The sequence below is a fragment of the Penaeus chinensis genome, chromosome 10 (genome assembly GCF_019202785.1).
Source record: "Penaeus chinensis breed Huanghai No. 1 chromosome 10, ASM1920278v2, whole genome shotgun sequence".
NCBI lineage: Eukaryota > Metazoa > Arthropoda > Malacostraca > Decapoda > Penaeidae > Penaeus > Penaeus chinensis.
In genome coordinates, this window is record NC_061828.1 from 26,490,901 (window position 1) to 26,511,286 (window position 20,386).

Here is a 20,386-nt window from a genome sequence, read left to right on the forward strand (position 1 = left end):
CATGTTGAAATATACATAAATGTTTGACCAACTGCTAATCTATATTTGCCTCCAGGTGGATGTCCCTGAGGACCAGCATATATATTCCAATGTAGAATTTGCCTCTGGACTCATGGTTAAGGAAGTGGATGAAGACACAGAAAAGGAATCAGAAACGTCAACAGAGGAGAAGGATGAGAAGGACACTTCAAGCACGGGATCCAAGAGCAGTCTGCTTGGGGAAGGGAAAAACAATGTGCTAGAAACAAACTTAGATTCTTTGGATTCATCTGCTTCTGAAAATCAAATGGTACAGAAATCCTTAATTTACTTTAACATAAGCAGTTAATAATTCAAATGTGTATAATGTAGATGAAAATGTTCATTAGCAGTAATCTAGTATCCTTACATTAGTATTCACTGCTGCTTGTATTTTCTATGCATGATTATGATTATTTAGTCCATATTTGACAGAATAGCTCTGTTTTCAGCTTTCTGAAAGTCTACGCACTGCCTTGAATGTACCTCGGTCTCGACACAACATAAACCTCATCATGGAAACCGATGGGGACCACATGACTGAGAACTTCGAAGAATTCACCCTTGACTCTCTGGAGCTGGAGGAGGAGCATGATGATGGGGACAGAGGCAGAGGGAAGGAAAACCTGCCAATTTCAGAACAGCGGAGATGCGGCGACGGAGCTGAAACTAAGGTACAAATGTTTTACCTTCATTTCTAATAGTATATGTAAGAGTAATTTTATATAATATGCTAATGAATTGTGTTTTATAAAGACTTATTAAGAATGCTCTTTTTTCCAACAGCTTGACAGCAAGATGAGAGAGGAGGCAAAGAATGACAATGCCAACAGCGCATCAGCTGCCATCGTAATATCATCTGGACAATATGAAAAATTCTTAGAGGCTACTGGTCTTAGCCAAAAGTCAATACTGACTCCAACGCGAATGTTTTCTAATCATAGGTTAGTTTTCCCTCATTATATTTTCTTGTCTAATACCATGCTAACAGAAAAAAATACTTTTGGCAAATAAATGTTTTACATTAACAGTTGAATATAAGAATTTGAGAATATTACACAGGAAGTAAGCTATTTATAACTATTGTATAAGAAATAATGTGGCTCATCTTTTTATTACTGAATATTTCTCTCTATCAGAGTAGGGAATTAACTCCAAGCTTATTATTACAAGTATTTCTGTACTGTACATATGAAGGTGTGTTCGTGCCAAGGTGTTCTCAGATCAATTGCCTGAAATTGTTTTGTTACTTTAAACTTTCATCAATAACATCAGCATTGATATTTTCACATAGAGTGCATTAATGTAAACATAAAGATGCTTATGTTATAGATGAAAATTTAAACAAACAAAACATCTAATGAACATTTCCAGGGAATTGGTCAAAGAATACTTATAGACAAGCAAGCCCATATGTGTACTAAACTCTCAAATTGACGAGTTTCTATATCTTTGCCACCCGTTATCCTCAGCTGATACACCTCATTTAAGAAAAATAAATATACTGGAAGTTACCTTAAAAACAATATCATCACTTTCAGGTCTATGCTGAAGCCCCGGGACATCAAGCATCGCAACAAGCTCCGCGCAGCATTCACCACCCTCTCCACACTGGAAGAGACGCCTGGCTCTGGCGGAGTTTATAAATACTGGACAGAGCCCTACCTATAAACCCTACCTCATTTCTCATATGTTGCGTGACTAGCTATGATGAGTCTTAGCTATGGATTGATTTGGGGTAATTTTCCCATTACGGTTAATGGAAAATTAGGCTTAAAGTAATCTAGCATAAGGCTCATGGTTGCTGTAATGTAGCATAGTTTGAGATTATTAACATTAGTGCGATTGCTTAAGATTACCAGTGTACAGTATTTCAGAGATTGTGAACTCCAGTCAAATGTGATCAGTTTGAACATGCGGTCACTTGATCAAGTATCATTGTCTCTATTTTCTCCTCTCTCTCTCTCTCTCTCTCTCTCTCTCTCTCTCTCTCTCTCTCTCTCTCTCTCTCTCTCTCTCTCTCTCTCTCTCTCTCTCTCTCTCTCTCTCTCTCTCTCTCTCTCTCTCTCTCTCTCTCTCTCTCTCTTTCTTTTCTTTTCTTTCTGGTACAACTACTTACTCTTTTATACTTCATAATTGAAATTAAGATAACTATTGCAAGCATCTCCACTGTCTTTCCAAATAAGCTTTCTATCACACATTAATGAGAGAGTTTCTGTATGTACTTTTTCTGTATGTATATTTTGTTTATTATGTGCAGATGAAATAATTATTTTGTAATTAAACACATGGGAATGCACTCAGAATTTTGTAATTAAACACAAAGGTAAATCCACTGCCTGAAATGTCTCACGTTTGATCCACTGACTGTATCTGACTGTATTTCAGAGGAAACTATTCATATGTAAATTATGTTGTTACTCACTGTTATTCTGATTTCACTGTTTCTAGGACAGTTTATTGTAAAACCTACTTAAAAAAAACTCTTACATGACTATTTCTCCATATCTGTAAAGTAAAAGAGATAGAAACTATGCACAATTGAATACTTTTTTCTCACTTCCTCCCTCCAATCATTCATGGAGGTTTGCTGGGAAAGTGATGAAAGTATTATTAGAAAACTTGCCTCTGTAGTTATATTCATCACTGTGAATGTATTACTCACATGGGCTAGCATGTGAATTATTTATCTTGGCTAAGATAAGACCTACAAAAATAATAACATGAAATGTTATTTGAATTATCTTCTCTATACTGAGGCATTAGTATGCACTGTATCAATGCCTGAATCTATCTTCTGTATTTTTAGAGTAAGCACGAATGTAGCTTTGGATATTCTGGAAATTGTCATGTAACGGTTTACTGAGACCCATTTATATGATCTGATCTATACTTCATATATGATTGTAATTGAATGTAATTACTATGGTATTTCAGCCTTGAGCAGATATATCATATGAACTCCCTAAAATTGAAAAATGAAAATTCAGTTAGGTCAGGAAAATATGAAAGGTAGTGTTATCTATAAATAAAGTCTTTTGTTATTTCATGATGAGCATCAAGGGGTATATAATCTTATGCAAGTAAAAAAATCTGCACCGTTGTCTTTTTAGGAGAGCAAATATTTCTCAAGTGTTGCACTTACTGTTTCTCATTTGCCAAAAAAAACACTCTTACACACAGAGAAACTATATTTACTTTTCTAACCAGTATTATGAGAAAATAAAGTTTTAGTCTTACTCTAGGATTTCCTGCTGTGTTGGTCTCTTTGAGTGATATCAAGACTAAACAGTTTAAATTCCTTATCGTGCAATTAAGATATTGAGGCACAAAGCATCAAACAATCACATTTTTTTCTAAGTCTCACTAGTCTTGGCAGATTGCCATCTTCCGTTGTTTCATCTGTTTGATCTTTCTCTTGTTCTTCAAGAGCACTCCTGTAGAATCTACTTATGCTCAAATTTTGGTAGCTACACCATAGATATTTGTGTAAGATGAAAATATTTATATTAACCTAAGTATATCCCAAGCATTTGGCAACACCTAATTCTTTGTCAGCTGCAAACCTAAAAATAATTTCTTTTTTTGTAATAATGAAACTGTAATTAACCATTCATCAATGTATATAAAAATCTATCTCTTGGCATTTGCCATGTGAAATTGTCAAATAATTATATCTTTAATAAATTTATTGAATCTATTGTGCATTATTTTTATTTTATCCACAGAATAGTAAAATATTATATGGGCAATCCGAACATCATAAATGAAATAAAATTAGATACTAGGAGAGACATTTTGTATAACTGATGAACAGAAATGAGGGCCACAAAACAGAAAACAGAAAACAGTTTGACATATGATAATAAATCTACGAACGCATAAACGTCAAACAAATTTAAGGGCAATACAAAAATATTAAAGAACTAGCGTACATATTCAACCTTACATTACTTGTAGTCACATTGACATGATGTCAATGTGACTACAAGTGAACGGTCTTCATTGTTCATTCATTGTTCAGTCTTCATGTGAATGTCTTAACAGCAGAAGAGATGTATTAACGGGTTTCGACAGTCTTCATCAGAAATACGTGTATTGTTTTTATGTGAGGATATTCACCCTCATTTATTCCATTTCCCTAAAGTAGCTTCAAGTGTTATGGATAGGTTATCTGCTGTTTGTGACTGTATAGTAGTATATAAATGCCATATCTGCCATATTTAGACTTCAGACTGCTGCTTAATAAATGTTGTAATAATGTGTGGAGGACGAGGATTAAGCGGAGACTCGTGAGAGTGAGGTTTTCAAAGATCACGTCGTCGGGGGAAGGATTCGTCATCTCGTGAGAGGAAGAACGGCATGGTGATAGCGCCACGAGATTCACCAGGCAAGGCAGGACTATTCTAGCCAGGGTCACCAGTACAGGGCAGCAGGTGGGGTGAGTGAGGCGAGATGCAGCGACGTACGGTAGAGGACCGAAGGGCGTCGGTAGGTGATGCGAAGACGTCCGTTAACGGAGCAAGTGAGACATGGCGCGCCAGGGATCAGCGGCGAGGGCAGCGACGTGGTGATCTGAGAGTCAAAGTCTGCAGTGGGCTTCAGCACGGGGTGTTTGGTTCTGAGGACAACAAACGAGAACAACAGTACCAGACAGAAGACATAATGCCATATCTCAGGGAGTTACAATATCAACACGAACTCATAATGATTAGGAAACGACTGGAAGCAACGTGTAAAGGATTCGGAATAGAGGGTGGATTGTAGGTTAAAATCTTGAGGAAATTAAGAGTTTACATAGCCATGCAAATTACAGGAATGGTTTTCCACGAAAATTATATGTAGAATTTATGTGCAAAACCACAGGACAACAGATATTCATATGAAAATGTAGGTAGATAGGCAATAGAATATATGGTCACATGATGGTTTCGTGGTGAAGAAACCTTATATACAGTTGTTCGTGAGAAGAGAGAAGACACTTGAATATCGATAATAACAGCGATAACACACTTACTGATTCAGAATGATAATTTTTTATCGAACATTTTGAGTATAAACAAGACATACCTATAAATAAAAACACCAGAATAACAGCATGGGAAATGCTTACGAGCAATAACGGTTGAATTAGCGTGTTCTAAGGTCTCTTCGTCATTGCCCAGGTGGTGAACCTGTGCGGAGGACAGTTCACGACAGCAGATCACTATATATGTTCTGTGACTATATATATATATATATATATATATATATATATATATATATATATATATACGTGTCTGTGTGTAATATATATATATATATGTATATATGCATATATTTATATAAACACATTTATATATGTAAATGTGTGTATATATATAGATAGATAGATAGATAGATACACAAGATCCAGATTCATGTTTTCTCTAACATTGTGTTTTCTATAATTGTTATACTAAGTAATCATTTTCGAAATGTTTGCCGTCTTGGGGCATTAGTTGGTATATGACAATCATTATAAATGTTTAATGTTCGACAAATGTTGTCAGCGATATATGGGGGAAACTACGAAGTGATGTATGAACTCTCAGAGGGTGTACAAGGCAACAAAAGCGTATTCATCCGAGTAACCCGTTTTGAACCCAAACAAGCCTGAAGAGGCATGCAGTTTCAAGGAGACCGTCTCTTATTAACGACTTCTTGGATGTTTTAATAGAATTCAAAAGGAAGGTCGCCGGAACTGCTGATATCGAAGTAGTGTTCCACCTGATAAGGGTCTCTCGAAATTACAGAGCTCGTGTGGTGACCAGAAAGCGACCTGTCGAGGATCCTCGAGATATGCCTGATATATGTGCGTTTGTTCGTCGTAAATGGAGCCCCTCGCGTGTTTCATTCACCCTGTAAAGATTTTGTACTCCAAGTATTGCTTAGTTCCTTTTCACTCGCCACAAGATTCAAAAGTTTTGGCTTGGTTTTGACATCCATCATATTCCCTTGGTCCTCAACTTTCTTTTGCCATGGATTTCCGGCTTTCTGGAAGCTCTATTTGTCTCATTTCACCGTCTTTACGTGCCGTTTGAAACTTGGATGAACTTATTCCCTTATCTGTGAGTAGCTATCACAGGCGTATTCCTCAGTTTGCCCCCATTTTACGTCATTGCACTTGAATCCTTTTAGTGTGTGTTTTTCCCAGCAGTTCTTGTTCTCGTTTTTCTTGGATAGGGGCTCTCTAATCACCATGCTTTGCTTTTGCCTGATCAGTGATTTTCAGATTGTGGGCCATGGGGTTCGTAGAAGGGTAGGCATCTACTAGATCTAATACCTAGAAAGTATGTTTATTTTTAAGTATAGTTGTACAATAAAAGTTGTGATTATTTCATCTTCAAAGTCTGAAGGCCAGGAGTAGGGCCGTATAATGAATCAGAAATTGACGGAAAAGCGATTAAATGTGTGGTAACCGAATATCTTATTCACCTAATTACATTTGTTAACGTTTCCTCGAGCTAATTAAAACGGCTGGATATAACAAAAATATGCTTATGTAAAATACCTTAAGTAAAAAAAAAAAAAAAAAAAAAAACATTCGTTACTATGCTAATGTCATCTACTGAGCGCCGTATTCTAAATCCCGCAATACTGCAGACAGGTAAGTACGTAAGTATGGCAGGCTTAACATGTTTGACATGTTGTCTTGATGAAGGATAAGTATATACCTGCAACTCGGGAAAAAGACACAGGTAAGAACTGTGATGTCAGGCCAAATCACGACGAAGACAATTTAAAAGAGAAAATGCAGATATACTAAAACTAGCTTTCATTGTACTGGAAGTTAACAAAACCAACTGCCTTTCAGTGGTATAACTTTGCCTTGGGCCCAATTCAATTGAGTCCATGTGGATCCAAAGGGTACTGGAGGTTCGAGACGACGGATTCCCCGAGCGCAAACACGATGTTGGTGTTTGTGGGCCCAGTCTAAATAATTGAAGAGAAGTTGCTGGCGTTAAAACAGTTAAGAACAATGAAATAAAGAATTTTATGAACTTGTGCTTATGGTTTTCGATTCGATCATTTTAAAGCATGCTCGTGGAGACCTTATGATAAGCAATCGTTATCTAATAATTTATAACATTTTTTTTTTTCTGCACTCACGAGCTGTAAGGTTTCTCAAGGCCTTCTAAAGCCGGCGACATGTCCCCAGAGTGTATAGATGTTTAGTATGTGTACTGTATATAAGGGCGGTTGATTTTGAATCGGGTTTCTCTATGATAGGCAAATTTGTATTGGTATATAAGAAAAGCCCAGGTAAAGTTATTGCTCTTAATTCTAAAAAGCCGAAACACTGTTCTCCTGACTTTCATTAGACTGACTTAACAATATATCTTATTATGATATTGCTATTATAAACACACACACACACACAAACAGACACACACACACAAACACACACACACACACAAACACACACACACACACACACACACACACACACACACAAACACACATTTATATATATATATATATATATATATATATATATATATATAAATGCAAATATATGTCTGTGTATTATATACATTATATTACATATATACTATAAATATACATTATATATATACATATATATATAAATATATCTTATTTATATTATATATATCCTATATATAATATAAATATAGATAGATAGATAGATAGATATATAGATAGATAGATAGATAAGTAGATACATATATATATTTATTCAATAAGTTATATATATATATATATATATATATATATATATATATATACAATGTACATGGATGGATTTTTTGTCACATAACCTGAACTTATTTTACTATAATTGTTATTATCATCCTTGTTATCACACACACTTACAAATTCATTACAGTGCTATTGCAAGGTACATATCACTGTCGATGAGACGCTCGCCAGACAGCCCTATGTTTTTTATCAAATGACGATGCCTTGACTCCAGTGCCCCGTCTCTGCAAGTTCCAACATGGAACAAGATTTCAAACGTGATCACAATGAGCCTGATAATGACAGTGATTCCGATGTGTGTATAGACAATTTTAGGGGTCACAGTATGACCTAGGAGGTAGCATAACTCATATAAGTGAAAGAGAAGATGAGGAAAGTAATAGTATTCATGTAAGTGAGACTAAAGGGGAAAAGTACCAACCATCATACTGTGAATAAGTTGATAATGTGATTATCACCAGCAGTGAAATAAAGATGCAGGTTGATTATTATCAGAACATTGACCAGTCTACATACTGTAATTATTAGTAATACAGTTTTCTGATATTATCAGTAAAAAATCTATGTATGGGAATGAAAGTGAAATGCAGGGCGATAATACTTATTTATTTTTATAACTATATTACAGACCGTAGGAACTGCCTATAAAGAGACAGAAAAAAAAAATCAGAAATATTTTTTTAAGCAGTTTGTGGGTCTTGTGTGGAAGTGGCCGTTCCTACCCCCAGTGAAATGATCAACAACTCAGACGCAGTAAGATCCCTACAGAATGGCACCGAATTTGATTTGTCTGACCTTCCTTGTCATTTACAGAATAGGGCGAGAGCAGATGCATTATTATCAGTGTCTGAGCAGAAAAACAAGCATAAAAATAAAAATAAGTGTCAGGACTAGCTTCATATTTCTCTGTTTTTATTTATTTACTTACATTGTATTGTACATATATCGCACATTCACTCATTAATGAACATCAGTATGGAAGGAACAGTAACCCGCAACGTTACGAGACAGACTAGATCCACCGTCAGAAGATAAAATCGAAGCGTATTTTGTCGAATCATCTGGAGTCTACATTTGACTCGGATTAATGGTCCTTTTGTATTAATAGCCGTGCTTCAATTCACACGCACGCACGCACGCACGCACGTGCGTGTGTGTGTATCTTTGCACGTGTGTATGATTATGTATTGATAACTAATGTTTTATAATATCAACCCATGTAGATAACGGAGGCCATGAAGATATTAGTAAAAGTGGTGCTAATCATCTAACCCAATGCAAAGTTGGACTTTACGTCCTTCTTCCAGCTGTAAACTCGCGCAGACATTAAAGACAACTCCTGCCGTGCTTAGCACAGCGAAGGGGGTCGTCCCTTCGCGCGACGTCGGTTCGCTTGTATTTATAACTTGGCAGAGTAACCGATCAACTCAATCCGATAGATCAGTGTCATGTAGTGGTGGAGATTTTGGCACACTTCTATATCTCAGACTTACATTCCCATATATGTTTTATAAATTTACAAATATTTTAAAATTCTAATAAGAAAAAAGACTTTTAGGATGAAAAGTTATCATTTGAAGGACATGCATAATCAAAATTCCAACCTGCCAATAAGACTCGTTTGTTGTGATTGTTGGGCGGAGCAGCCAGCGGAAGGGGCTCGCTAATGCCTATCAGAATACAAGAAAACTGATTTTTGTTACTAGAATCTATAAGAACTTACACTCTGAAGAGCCTAAACATGACTACTTACACATTAAGTGAGAAAGTTCGCAATTTTGCCATTTATACGCGACTGGTAACTATACTACTGCAGGTATGTCTCCAGGAAATCAATAAAGAGCACCGAGCCATATACTGCTAACGTTTACAATTACCAGATGATCAATAATGCTAAACTGAGTAAATAACTTGGTAAATTTAGAAATGACGCCTAACAGCGATTTTCGGGTGAACACTACGTTAGGCTCATGGCGAATCAAACTCAAATTGACTCGATAGTAGGGTCAATCGCCACAACATGACCAAGTTCAGTTCTTATTGATTCACTTAATGTCCCCCGCTAAACCCGTGTGGTACTATTGTCGCTACTATTATAGAGCTCCTAGAAAGTTTGAGGGTTACATACTCTCTCTTTATTATTTGTCTATAAAGGAAATGGTATAAAAGAAAAGTGTCATGGTATGTTATGTTTTCTTAGTTGAAATGGCCAGATTCTTTTGTTTTTATGTTAGGTGTCATTTAAAATAGTACCTGATGTTTACTGTAATTTTGACCAATATACTCAGCATCCTAGACTGTACCAGGGCTCAGGAGTTGTATGGGTTTATCTGGTAGTAAACTAAGCTAGTTATATCCTGTGATAATATCTTGTTACAGAAGTTGCTAATAATTACATCACATTTAAGTACTTGTGAACTGTTTATGTGATGTGTGCTGTCTGTATACAGTAGGTTAATTGAACACAATATACACACTATATATATATATATATATATATATATATATATATATATATATATATATATATATATATACCTTCACACACTGATATTACAGAATATATATTTTCTGTTTACAGGTTATATCAAATCTGATTATCCCAGATCACCAGGCAGATGCATTTGTCTCCCCACAAGACCCAGAGATGAAGTCCACATGGGGGGATGAAATAGTGCAGTTCCTCTTAGGTGGTTTAGTGCGTTGGGATGCTCAATATTTTCTCCACATTGCTCAGTACGGTTATACACATGAAAACACTCTGGCTTTCTTCCCACTATTTCCCCTGGCAGTGCGGTATCTAGCACATATCATTGGTATTCCTCTGCAGTTTGTTTGTAGCTATCACAGTATTTTACTGATTTCTGCAGTATTATTGAATTTCTACTTATTTATCAAGACTGCAGCTGTTTTTCATAGATTGAGTTTAGTGGTGCTGAAAAATGAGATACTTGCATACCGAGCAGCATTGCTGTTTTGTATCAATCCTGCAAGCATATTTTTCACAGCCCCATACTCTGAAGGATTGTTTGCATTCCTTACATTTTCGGCATTATTAACAAATGAAAAAAGAAGCACTTCAGTTGCGGCATTGCCTTTTGGACTCGCCTCTGCTGGTAGATCAAATGGGCTCGTCAATATTGGGTTCATCCTCTACAGGAAGCTTCTGGATTGTTCAAATTATTACTACAAGTAAGTAATTTTATGTAGTTGAAGGAATGTTTTGCATAGAATTGATAATTATGTGGTTTGATGCTACTGATTTTTATTAGTGTATATAAGTTTAACAGTGAATATTTTTCTAAAATGTTGTATGTGTATTTTTTACATGTGATGCTTGTAATTTTTGTTAAATTGACAGTGGACATTTTCCTTGAGCATTTTCTGCTTACATGAATGTACTTGTATCTTTTCTTTTATTCATCATTATTATTTTTGTCGGGTTGTAGATGGAAAATGTGATTACACACTGAAAGGCTATGAAGATACTGTTTTCAGTAATGATATTGGTATTTCTTTCAGGATTCGAAATGCAACAACAGAATCAGGGCAGCTGTCTCTGCTGATAGTAGTGATCCTTACCTTCAACTATACACTCATTCCACTCTTCATTGGATGTTTCCTGGTTGTCCTTCCATTTGTCATCTTCCAGACCTGGTGCTATTTTGTAAGTCATTACATTTTTATACTTTAACAGGTTATCATTGTTACACGCAATCACTTCTCAGAATGGCATGCATTTTCAAGCATACCAACTGAATATTCATGCAAGGCTTGTGTGGAAGATGCAAATAGCAGGCTACAGGTTAACAAAGTTCTGGAGACAGACAAAAAGCTTCAGTTTGTTCCCTCTATTGTTTCCAGAAATTGACATAAGTAGTAAATTTACCAATTTGAAAGATAAAGGGAGATCTCATGAGTGATTATTTCCATTCTTATAGTTTTTATGATGATTTTATTTGATATATATCTTGTTATGCTAGAAATACACATTGCATGTATTATTGCTACGAAGTATAATGGGTGCAATGGTCTAGATTCACTAAAAGTATTTTGTGTGTATTGTGAGTTTTTTAGTAATTAGACACAACTACATTAGCTTTTATTTTCCAACAAAGATTGTTGCTTAGTAAAATACGGATTTCAAAGGACATAGGTTAAAAGCAGTTAGCTTTGCCCTTTTTCTGGATGACAGCTATATGCTTTTATTTTGTATTAATATTGTAAAAGCTGGTACTAATGTTGAAGAGTATTTTTATTAATAGACATGTATACACAAAGAGATAATTATTCTGATAGGCAGCAGACTTTTCAAATGGTCTAAAATTATTATTGACAATTCTGTATACTTAACTTTCTAATGTACAATTTAGCAGTTGTGTAATAATACTGTTTACATTGTGTTTTCAGACATACTGTCATAAGGATGGAACTTCATCAACTCTGGCTCCACATCTAGAAATGTATGTGCGCGCAAACTTCTTGCATTCACCAGTTATGGGTGAAGCAGAATGGTGTGATAACACACCACCCATTGCCTATTCATATGTGCAGGACAAATATTGGGAGGTAGGCTTCAACTGTATTATATCTCTAGGATATATACTTTTTAAGTGTACAAATATTGTGTACTTCAGAAGATTGGAGATATATTTCTAATTCTAATTAGATTTTGTCACAGATTATGGAATTTTGAGGGGAAAGTAAAGATTCAAGGAAAGAGGGGATATCTGTGTTTTAGAGTTATCTGAATAATGTACAACTTAGAGACTATTGAAATTTAAAAAGTTAATAGATTGTTTTTGCTCATCAGGTTGGACTTCTTCGATATTACGAAGTCCGTCAAGTTCCTAACTTCATGCTGGCTCTACCAGTTGTCATGATTGTTATTTGTCATGCAGCTCTGTACATGGTAGATAACCCACAGGTAATCTTATACCCCATCTTTTTTTCTGAAATATGTGATGTTATCAATTAAATTGAAGAAATTGATAAGCTGTTTTTAGTTTCTATGATGATGATGATGATGAGATTAATAATGTATATCATTACAGGTATGCTGGGGTCTGGGAATTCCTCAGCCAGTGGGAGATAAGCCTTCGAGTCGGAGAAAGCAAGCCCTAACATGGCCTGAGGAAGGCATCAACTCCTGGCGTGTGTTTGTTTACACAGCCCACTCTCTCAGCCTGTGTGCTTTCTGCGTACTCTGTATCCATGTCCAAGTAAGTGAAAGTTAGAATAAACAACACAACCCACCCACAACCCTTCCAGATCCATGTGCATAAAGATACATGTTCACACTCTCACACACACTCACTCTCTCTCTCACTCTCACTCTCACTCTCACTCTCACTCTCACTCTCTCTCTCCATTTCGCTCTCTCACTCTCTCTCTCCATTTCGCTCTCTCACTCTCTCTCTCTCTCCATTTCTCTCTCTCACTCTCTCTCTCTCTCTCTCCATTTCTCTCTCTCCATTTCTCTCTCTCTCTCTCTCCATTTCTCTCTCTCTTTCTCCATTTCTCTCTCTCTCTCTCTCTCTCTCTCCATTTCTCTCTCTCTCTCTCTCTCCATTTCTCTCTCTCTCTCTCTCCATTTCTCTCTCTCTCCATTTCTCTCTCTCTCTCTCCATTTCTCTCTCTCTCTCTCCATTTCTCTCTCTCTCTCTCCATTTCTCTCTCTCTCTCTCCATTTCTCTCTCTCTCTCTCCATTTCTCTCTCTCTCTCTCCATTTCTCTCTCTCTCTCTCTCCATTCTCTCTCTCTCTCTCTCTCTCTCTCTCTCTCTCTCTCTCTCTCTCTCTCTCTCTCTCTCTCTCTCTCTCTCTCTCTCTCTCTCTCTCTCTCTCTCTCTCTCTCTCTCTCTCTCTCTCTCTCTCTCTCTCTCTCTCTCTCTCACTCTCTCACTCTCTCACTCTCTCACTCTCTCACTCTCTCACTCTCACTCTCTCTCTCTCTCTCTCCATCTCTCTCTCTCTCTCTCTCTCTCTCTCTCTCTCTCTCTCTCTCTCTCTCTCTCTCTCTCTCTCTCTCTCTCTCTCTCTCTCTCCATTTCTCTCTCTCTCTCCATTTCTCTCTCTCTCTCTCTCTCTCTCTCTCTCTCTCTCTCTCTCTCTCTCTCTCTCTCTCTCTCTCTCTCTCTCTCTCTCTCTCTCTCTCTCTCTCTCTCTCTAATTTCCTGTAAAAAGAGTGGAATAAACATCTTCAATTGAATGGATGGATCATTAGGGTGATCTGCCATGGCACTTCTGTAAAAGTTCCTTAAACTTTTCCTTCCCTTTGCATTTCTTATCATTTCAACAATACTTAATCCTGTTATATCTTTGATGTTTTCTTCATATTTTGTTTTTGGTCTTCCTGGTTTTCTCTCCCTGTGAATTAATGGTTTCTCCTTATTGTGAAGCAGCTTTTTTATGGGGTTATTTTGGTTTTCCCACAGGTAACAACAAGACTGCTGTGCTCTAGTTGCCCAGTTGTGTATTGGTTTGCTGCACACATGCTGACTGACCAACCCAAAAATGTAAATGAAAAATCATCAAAGAAGAATCTGATTGTCCATGCTGAGACTCCTGCCAACCTAAACAGCTTCTCTCAAGTATCATTACTCTCAGAGTTTCCAAAGACATTCTGGGGTCAGTTCATTATTTCCTACTTTCTGCTGTATTCACTTGTTGGTGTAGTTCTTTATTCAAACTTTTTACCTTGGACTTAAGGAAGGCATATGGGGAAACATTCCTGCTAGTCATGTAAAAGTAATGTACCATATTGTTAAATATTTCTAAGCACAATTTTCATTTTATTGACACTTTTCAGTGAAAATGTACTAGTCATGTATATTGAATTGAACATTGTTGTTCTGTTACTTATTTGTATAATGAAAATAACTCCTGCCAGTAATATAAGAATCTTTATTAATACTTTAAAATATTCCACTTTTGTCATTTAAATTGTTCAAGTAAAATTTGTCAAATGCCAGAGACAAAAACTGCTGGTTTCTGTTTTTTGTTCATTTGTATTATTATTATTGCTAATGCAGCATTCTATTACCAGGCACTACATGAGAATATTTTGGCATTGGTTTCTGTGTTTAAAACTTATCCATATAGGGATGGAAATTGCATGTTGCTGGATAAACTACATGGTTTTATTGTTGTCTTAATGGGACTGTCTAACAATATGCCCAAATGTTCCCAATTTTTTTTACCTAAATATAATAATAATAAGGTGATTGAGGTAATAAGGTGATTTTAAAATTAATTGTAGATTATAGAGTTGTGCTTCTTTTGAGCTATATTTCTTAAAGTTAACTCTCCAGCGGGATAATTTACCCCTTTCAGATGCAGGAAAATTTCCTAAAATTTTTGTAGGGTGAATAACTCGTACACCATTGCTCAGAAGGACATGACAGTAATATCATAAAGTCTGCTAATCCTTGCCACCAATTTTGTCATTTCCTTTTAGTTCTTTAGACAATGTTTTTTCTAAAAAATGCAAAAACAATTGCCTCTTTATTTCTTTAGAAAATACAAGAGAGGTACCGGGTAACTGGTTTTGAATATATCTTCATCAGAAATACATGATATATTTGAAACCGTTAAATACATCATTATAAGGATATTCATTCTCATTCATACCTTTTCTACATATGTCAACATGAATACGTTTCATCTCTGTACTTCTCTTTTTTCAAAAAAGATTTTTTTTTTTTTTTTAATAATTTGATTGCATTTGGATTCTCTTTCTAACAAAAGAAAGAGCTTTGACATCGAGATAGTGTTGTTGGAACCTCCCTTGCTTCCAAAAGTTAATCATGAGAAAATGATAATTTAAGGCATTTTTCTTTGTTACTCTTATTCTTATTTTTTATTGCATAATACTAAATTGTAATTTTATTTCTTGTATAAAACGAAATGTGAAAAGACCTATTCTAGAAATCCACATTTATGGAATTCCTTAGATGCAATTATTAAATATAAAATCATATAAACTTCATAACACAAATCTCCAGGCAGCCACGCGCAGGCCATATTTCAAGCATGCAGTGGCTCTAACAATTGAATTTCCTACTGGTTTTGTTTGGGTCTTTCCTTTAGTTTTTGTACATATTCTAATCCATATCCATGCTGTGGGAACCATAAGAATGAACAAAAGTATGAAAATGAGTGAAAAACTGCGAACAGATAATTGTGATGATACACATTATTCAGGAGAGGAAAAATAATTGCAACATATTTTTTGCAGAGGGGTTTTCTAGGCATGCCCAGGCATAGAACTGCTCTTAGCTCTGTTTCACCTATACCTTTCCAGACAGTCCCCTTTAGGCAGCAAAGTAAAAAAAAATCACATGTCAGTTTAATATGAAACTCAAATATCAGCTTTTGTTTCTGAAATCAGGAATAGAGGTAAAAGATTCCTGTTACTCAGGAAATATTTTGCAAGATTTATTTGAATGCTATTTTGATATTATCGCATTTAAAAGATAATCACATGATGGAGCTGATGTTAGGAATAACTGTGGAATAGAATATATAATAAAGCAACAGAGGTAATTTATGAGAATATAAAAAAGACAGATAATCCATTAGTATTACAAATAAAATATGCTGAAAAAAGTTTTGATTATGGCTAACAGAAAAACAACAGATTACAACATTTCTAGATTTTATTATTATTATTATTATTCTGTAGAAGCGGAACAGATGTTGGGAGACGGCTCTCGCCCGCTTACGCATTGGCCACACTCGTCTAACACACTCCCATCTAATGTCACAATCCCATCCACCCCTATGTTCCCTATGTAATGTCCCTCTTTTAGTTCCACATATTCTGTTGTCATGCCCATGTTTTGATGCAGCCCGTACCTCTGCTTTCCCCCGCCTTTCCTCCCTTCACTAACCTCCCAACTTATCATACATCCTTACAGAATCTAACACTCTCTGCTTTGACAACCTGTTTTCCTTCCTCAAACGCATATACATCCTTCACTTGATCTAACCCCTTTACATCATCTTACCTAACCTTAGCCCATTCACTCGCTGATTCCTTTGCCCAGCTTTGACAACTAATCACTAACTCAACCACCTTTCACTATCTTTTTATAGTGCTACATGACCTTAGATGTCTAGCACATTTATTTTCCTTTAACCATTAACCATTCTGTAGAACCAAATAAAATGTCATAGAGATGTGTTGACAATTTAGTATAAGGTCAAAGACCTTATAACTCATTACATATTAAAAAAAAATATAATAACTTGCCACAAGGTATATGTAATGCCCACTGACTTTGTTTTATGAATTGTGTTTATTCATAGATTGCTCTTCAAGTGTTCAACCACCAAGGAGTCAATAAGTAGCCGTATATGACTTCTCATGTAAATTTTCGCTCAGGGAGTATATATTTACCTTGCTCTATGCACATATGGCTATGGCATACATTTATTTTCAGCATTTGAGACAAATGCTGTAATCCCACATTTGAGGGACTATAGCTCTTGAACTACCACAGCAAGAGCCAAAAAGGTGAACAAATGTTTTGGGTGCACAACATGGAGCTGGCTCACCACACATGCTGTGTTTCTTACCAACCAGCTTTTGGTTTTGGCTCATTAGGGCAAGAATAGATGCACACCAAAAATATTGAATTGATATTAATTAATTAATATTAATGATGTTATTATTATTAGTGACATCATGATTGTTATAATGTAATTAACAATACAAATAGCAATATTAAGAAAGAATATTTCTGAAAATGAAGGAAAATGGTGAACAGGCCAGATAGATATTAATCGACTCCTTAGTGACAATGTGGACCCATCAATCTGTAAGTACAATTAATAAACTAAAGACATTATAGGCCTGGCATGTACATACATCTCATAATTGGCAACAGTGGGTTAAATGAATGTATGAAAATTGCAAATAGATGCTTTTTTCATTCAAGTTGTGATTTTTAAAATCAGTTTTACATTCCAAGATAGAAAATACAGAGAGAAATCACAAAAGTTTTTTATCAGCTTTCCTTTTCTACACAAACAAAGGAATATACAAACACTAATGTGTATAACCTTAAATGATTTTAAGATAAGCAATTCCTTATTATCTTCCAGCACAGTCCTGATTTGACATCGGAATTAATGTTTTTTAAAATGAAAACTACTTCATTAATGGGCAGATGAACATGAAAACAGAATGCTCTAGAAGTTCCATAAGAACAGTTTCAACAATTTACTCATAAAACTAAGATTTTAGAGATTACTCTGTAAAATAGGAAAAGCAGATAAAAGGTTAATGATGCTAAGAAAGGTCTGATGCCTGAAGATGAACAAAGTGTAATATCTAAGGCTACTAAGATTGCCACTAGAGTTAGGTTTAATCTGTTCAACATCTTTCATTAATTACTGTTTTATACATACTAACAGTATTACATTTTCTAGAATACTTATTTAGTTTTTATGCTTCAGCATTTATCACATCCTGTAGCCAAAGTTTATAATAGTTGTCACAACCTTTGAGAGTTACAGTAAGTCAAACTGTTCAAGTCATTGAAAAAAGTCAAACTACTGTTGGGTGGAAATGCACAATAGGTAATATGTTGTGCACCTTATCTCTATGAAAAAGGTAAAATATAAATAATAATAGTAGTGTCAGTTTTAGTATCCAGGCATACACTTTTCTCATATTAATGAAGCTGGTGTACCACTCTTAACTTCTAAGTATGTGCATGGTCTGTAACATTAATTAACTTTACTGAGGACTTTATTTCATTATTATTATCCATTGATAACCATCCATTTTAAATATCTTGTAACTAAGGTCACTGATTTTTCTAGTAAAGGTACTTTTAAATGCACTTCCCATTTATGTTTAGCTATGTTCTTATGTCTTCTCTCCATTATTTACATTTTATATATGAATTGATCTATAGAACATACAATGGTATATTTAAAAAAAAACTTTCATTATTATGCAGTAAATTAAGAAATGGCTGAACTGGCAACTTCTCAATTTGTGCTAACAAGTGTGCTACAGAATGCTATGTTAAGACGTTGTTTATATTTGTACTTTTTATTTAATTTTTCATATATCTCACACATACCTTTTATAAGAGATGCACATAAAATGAAAGTTCAAATGACTTTTTTAAGATTTTAGGGTGAACTACTACATTTAGATGTGAAATTCTACTGTTTATTAATCATTGAAAAATAAATAGTATACCTTCATATTGATTGTTTTTATACACTAACCAAGGATTTCTCCTGCTCGAAATACATTTGCAGCGTTACAATACATAAAAATGATTTTGCTGTCCTCACAGTACCTCTCTTAAACTTAATGATGTACATTAAAGCATCATTTGTTTGTCTCTATGTCTGTCTCTGTCTCTGTATATGCATGCAATATGTGCATATTAAATAGCTTACACTAATAAAGAGTTCAGCAAAATATAGATAGATGCAAGTAAATTCAAATCTTGGCCACAGGGATAAATGATATCTTGATTTTTAAAACTGAAAAATATGTCACAAAGACCTTATTCATTACTACTGCATTTTTTACAGCATTTATGCAACCCCACTGTCCCACCCAGCTGCATAAAGGAATTAAAGATTCATCTTTTACTAAAAGAAGTTCTTATCATTGAGATTTGTAGACCTCAATATTATGCACCATGAACTGTAAGTCTTGTTCTCTTCACAGTAATCAAAATGTGGAGCAACAAAATTGAAGACAGTAAATGCCACAGAAAAAGGAGAGGAAAAAGGGAGGGAGAGGAAGAGTAGAAGGGAAAGTGGGTAGGAAGGAGGGAGACAGACAGACAGACAGAGTGAGAGAGAGAAACAGGATAAAAATGAGAGGAAGAGAGAATAAGAGAGAAAATGAATGCATACCCAAAGAAGGTAATGAATTAAATTAATAAATAATTATAAAACAAACAATAGCGAAGACACAAGAGGATTTATATAGTTTTATATTGTCTCATAGCCGTCATTTCGACATATCTGACTGAACGACTGTGTTTAAATCCAGACGACTTTGCAAACTACCTGGCAAGCCCTAGTTTCCTGACCTTCAAATAGCGACTGCAGACCTCTCTATCACTAGCACCTCTCCTCTCTCCAAGGAACGCAGACGAGGTTTTTCTTTTACTCCCTACTCCAATGCAATTCTTCGCTCCACCCCTCCCTCCTAAATTGTTTCTACCCCCCCCCCCCCTCGCATCTCCTACTCATCCCGCTTTTACCCCCTCCCTCCCTCTAGCCACAACGCCAATGGACTCCCTAACGAAAAACTCGCAACAATTGTCAGCATCTTTTATTAGCTGTGGACTTTAATCACCATTCCATTAATCAGCATACGATCTTCTCGTAGATTTCCCAACGCGCATCCATGGTTGATCTCACCCTGCAGTTTTCTCACACCTCTCCCTCACCCCTTCGCAACCTGCAGCTAACAAAAGCAAATAAAAATACGGATGCAAATGACAAAGCATCCTCCATCACCATTTTCCTTGCTTATATGCAGAAGTGCGTCCCTTCGCGGGCATGCAAAACCAGGGGATCAAGCCTGGTTTGGCTACAGATACATCTTGCCTCCAAAAGGAATATAGATTGTCGAAAAG

General features: G+C 35.6%; 2 protein-coding genes across 2 annotated transcripts in view; both read left to right on the plus strand.

Moving 5' to 3' along the window:
* Positions 1–3,719, plus strand: part of LOC125029673 — a 71,053-nt gene extending 67,334 nt beyond the window's left edge. The window contains 4 exon segments of the mRNA XM_047619724.1: positions 56–289; positions 471–692; positions 805–962; positions 1,560–3,719. Coding sequence (XP_047475680.1) covers positions 56–289; positions 471–692; positions 805–962; positions 1,560–1,689 — 744 coding nt within the window. The 3' untranslated portion in view covers positions 1,690–3,719.
* A 5,675-nt stretch (positions 3,720–9,394) lies between these two features.
* Positions 9,395–18,986, plus strand: LOC125029700 (GPI mannosyltransferase 2-like). The gene is made up of 7 exons (XM_047619774.1): positions 9,395–9,577; positions 10,343–10,953; positions 11,284–11,428; positions 12,172–12,330; positions 12,575–12,688; positions 12,816–12,983; positions 14,198–18,986. Exons 1-7 carry the CDS (start codon positions 9,503–9,505, stop codon positions 14,468–14,470), a joined length of 1,545 nt encoding a protein of 514 aa, XP_047475730.1. The 5' UTR covers positions 9,395–9,502; the 3' UTR covers positions 14,471–18,986.
* The last annotated feature ends 1,400 nt before the right edge of the window (positions 18,987–20,386 follow it).

What these genes read in the sequence shown, in the direction of transcription:
- LOC125029700 (XM_047619774.1), top strand. Translation starts at nt 9,503, where the DNA reads ATGACTACTTACACATTAAGTGAGAAAGTTCGCAATTTTGCCATTTAT. An exon ending in TCCAGACCTGGTGCTATTTT is followed by an intron (nt 11,429 to 12,171) that starts GTAAGTCATTAC and finishes TTGTGTTTTCAG; the next exon opens with ACATACTGTCATAAGGATGG. An exon ending in TGCAGGACAAATATTGGGAG is followed by an intron (nt 12,331 to 12,574) that starts GTAGGCTTCAAC and finishes TTTGCTCATCAG; the next exon opens with GTTGGACTTCTTCGATATTA.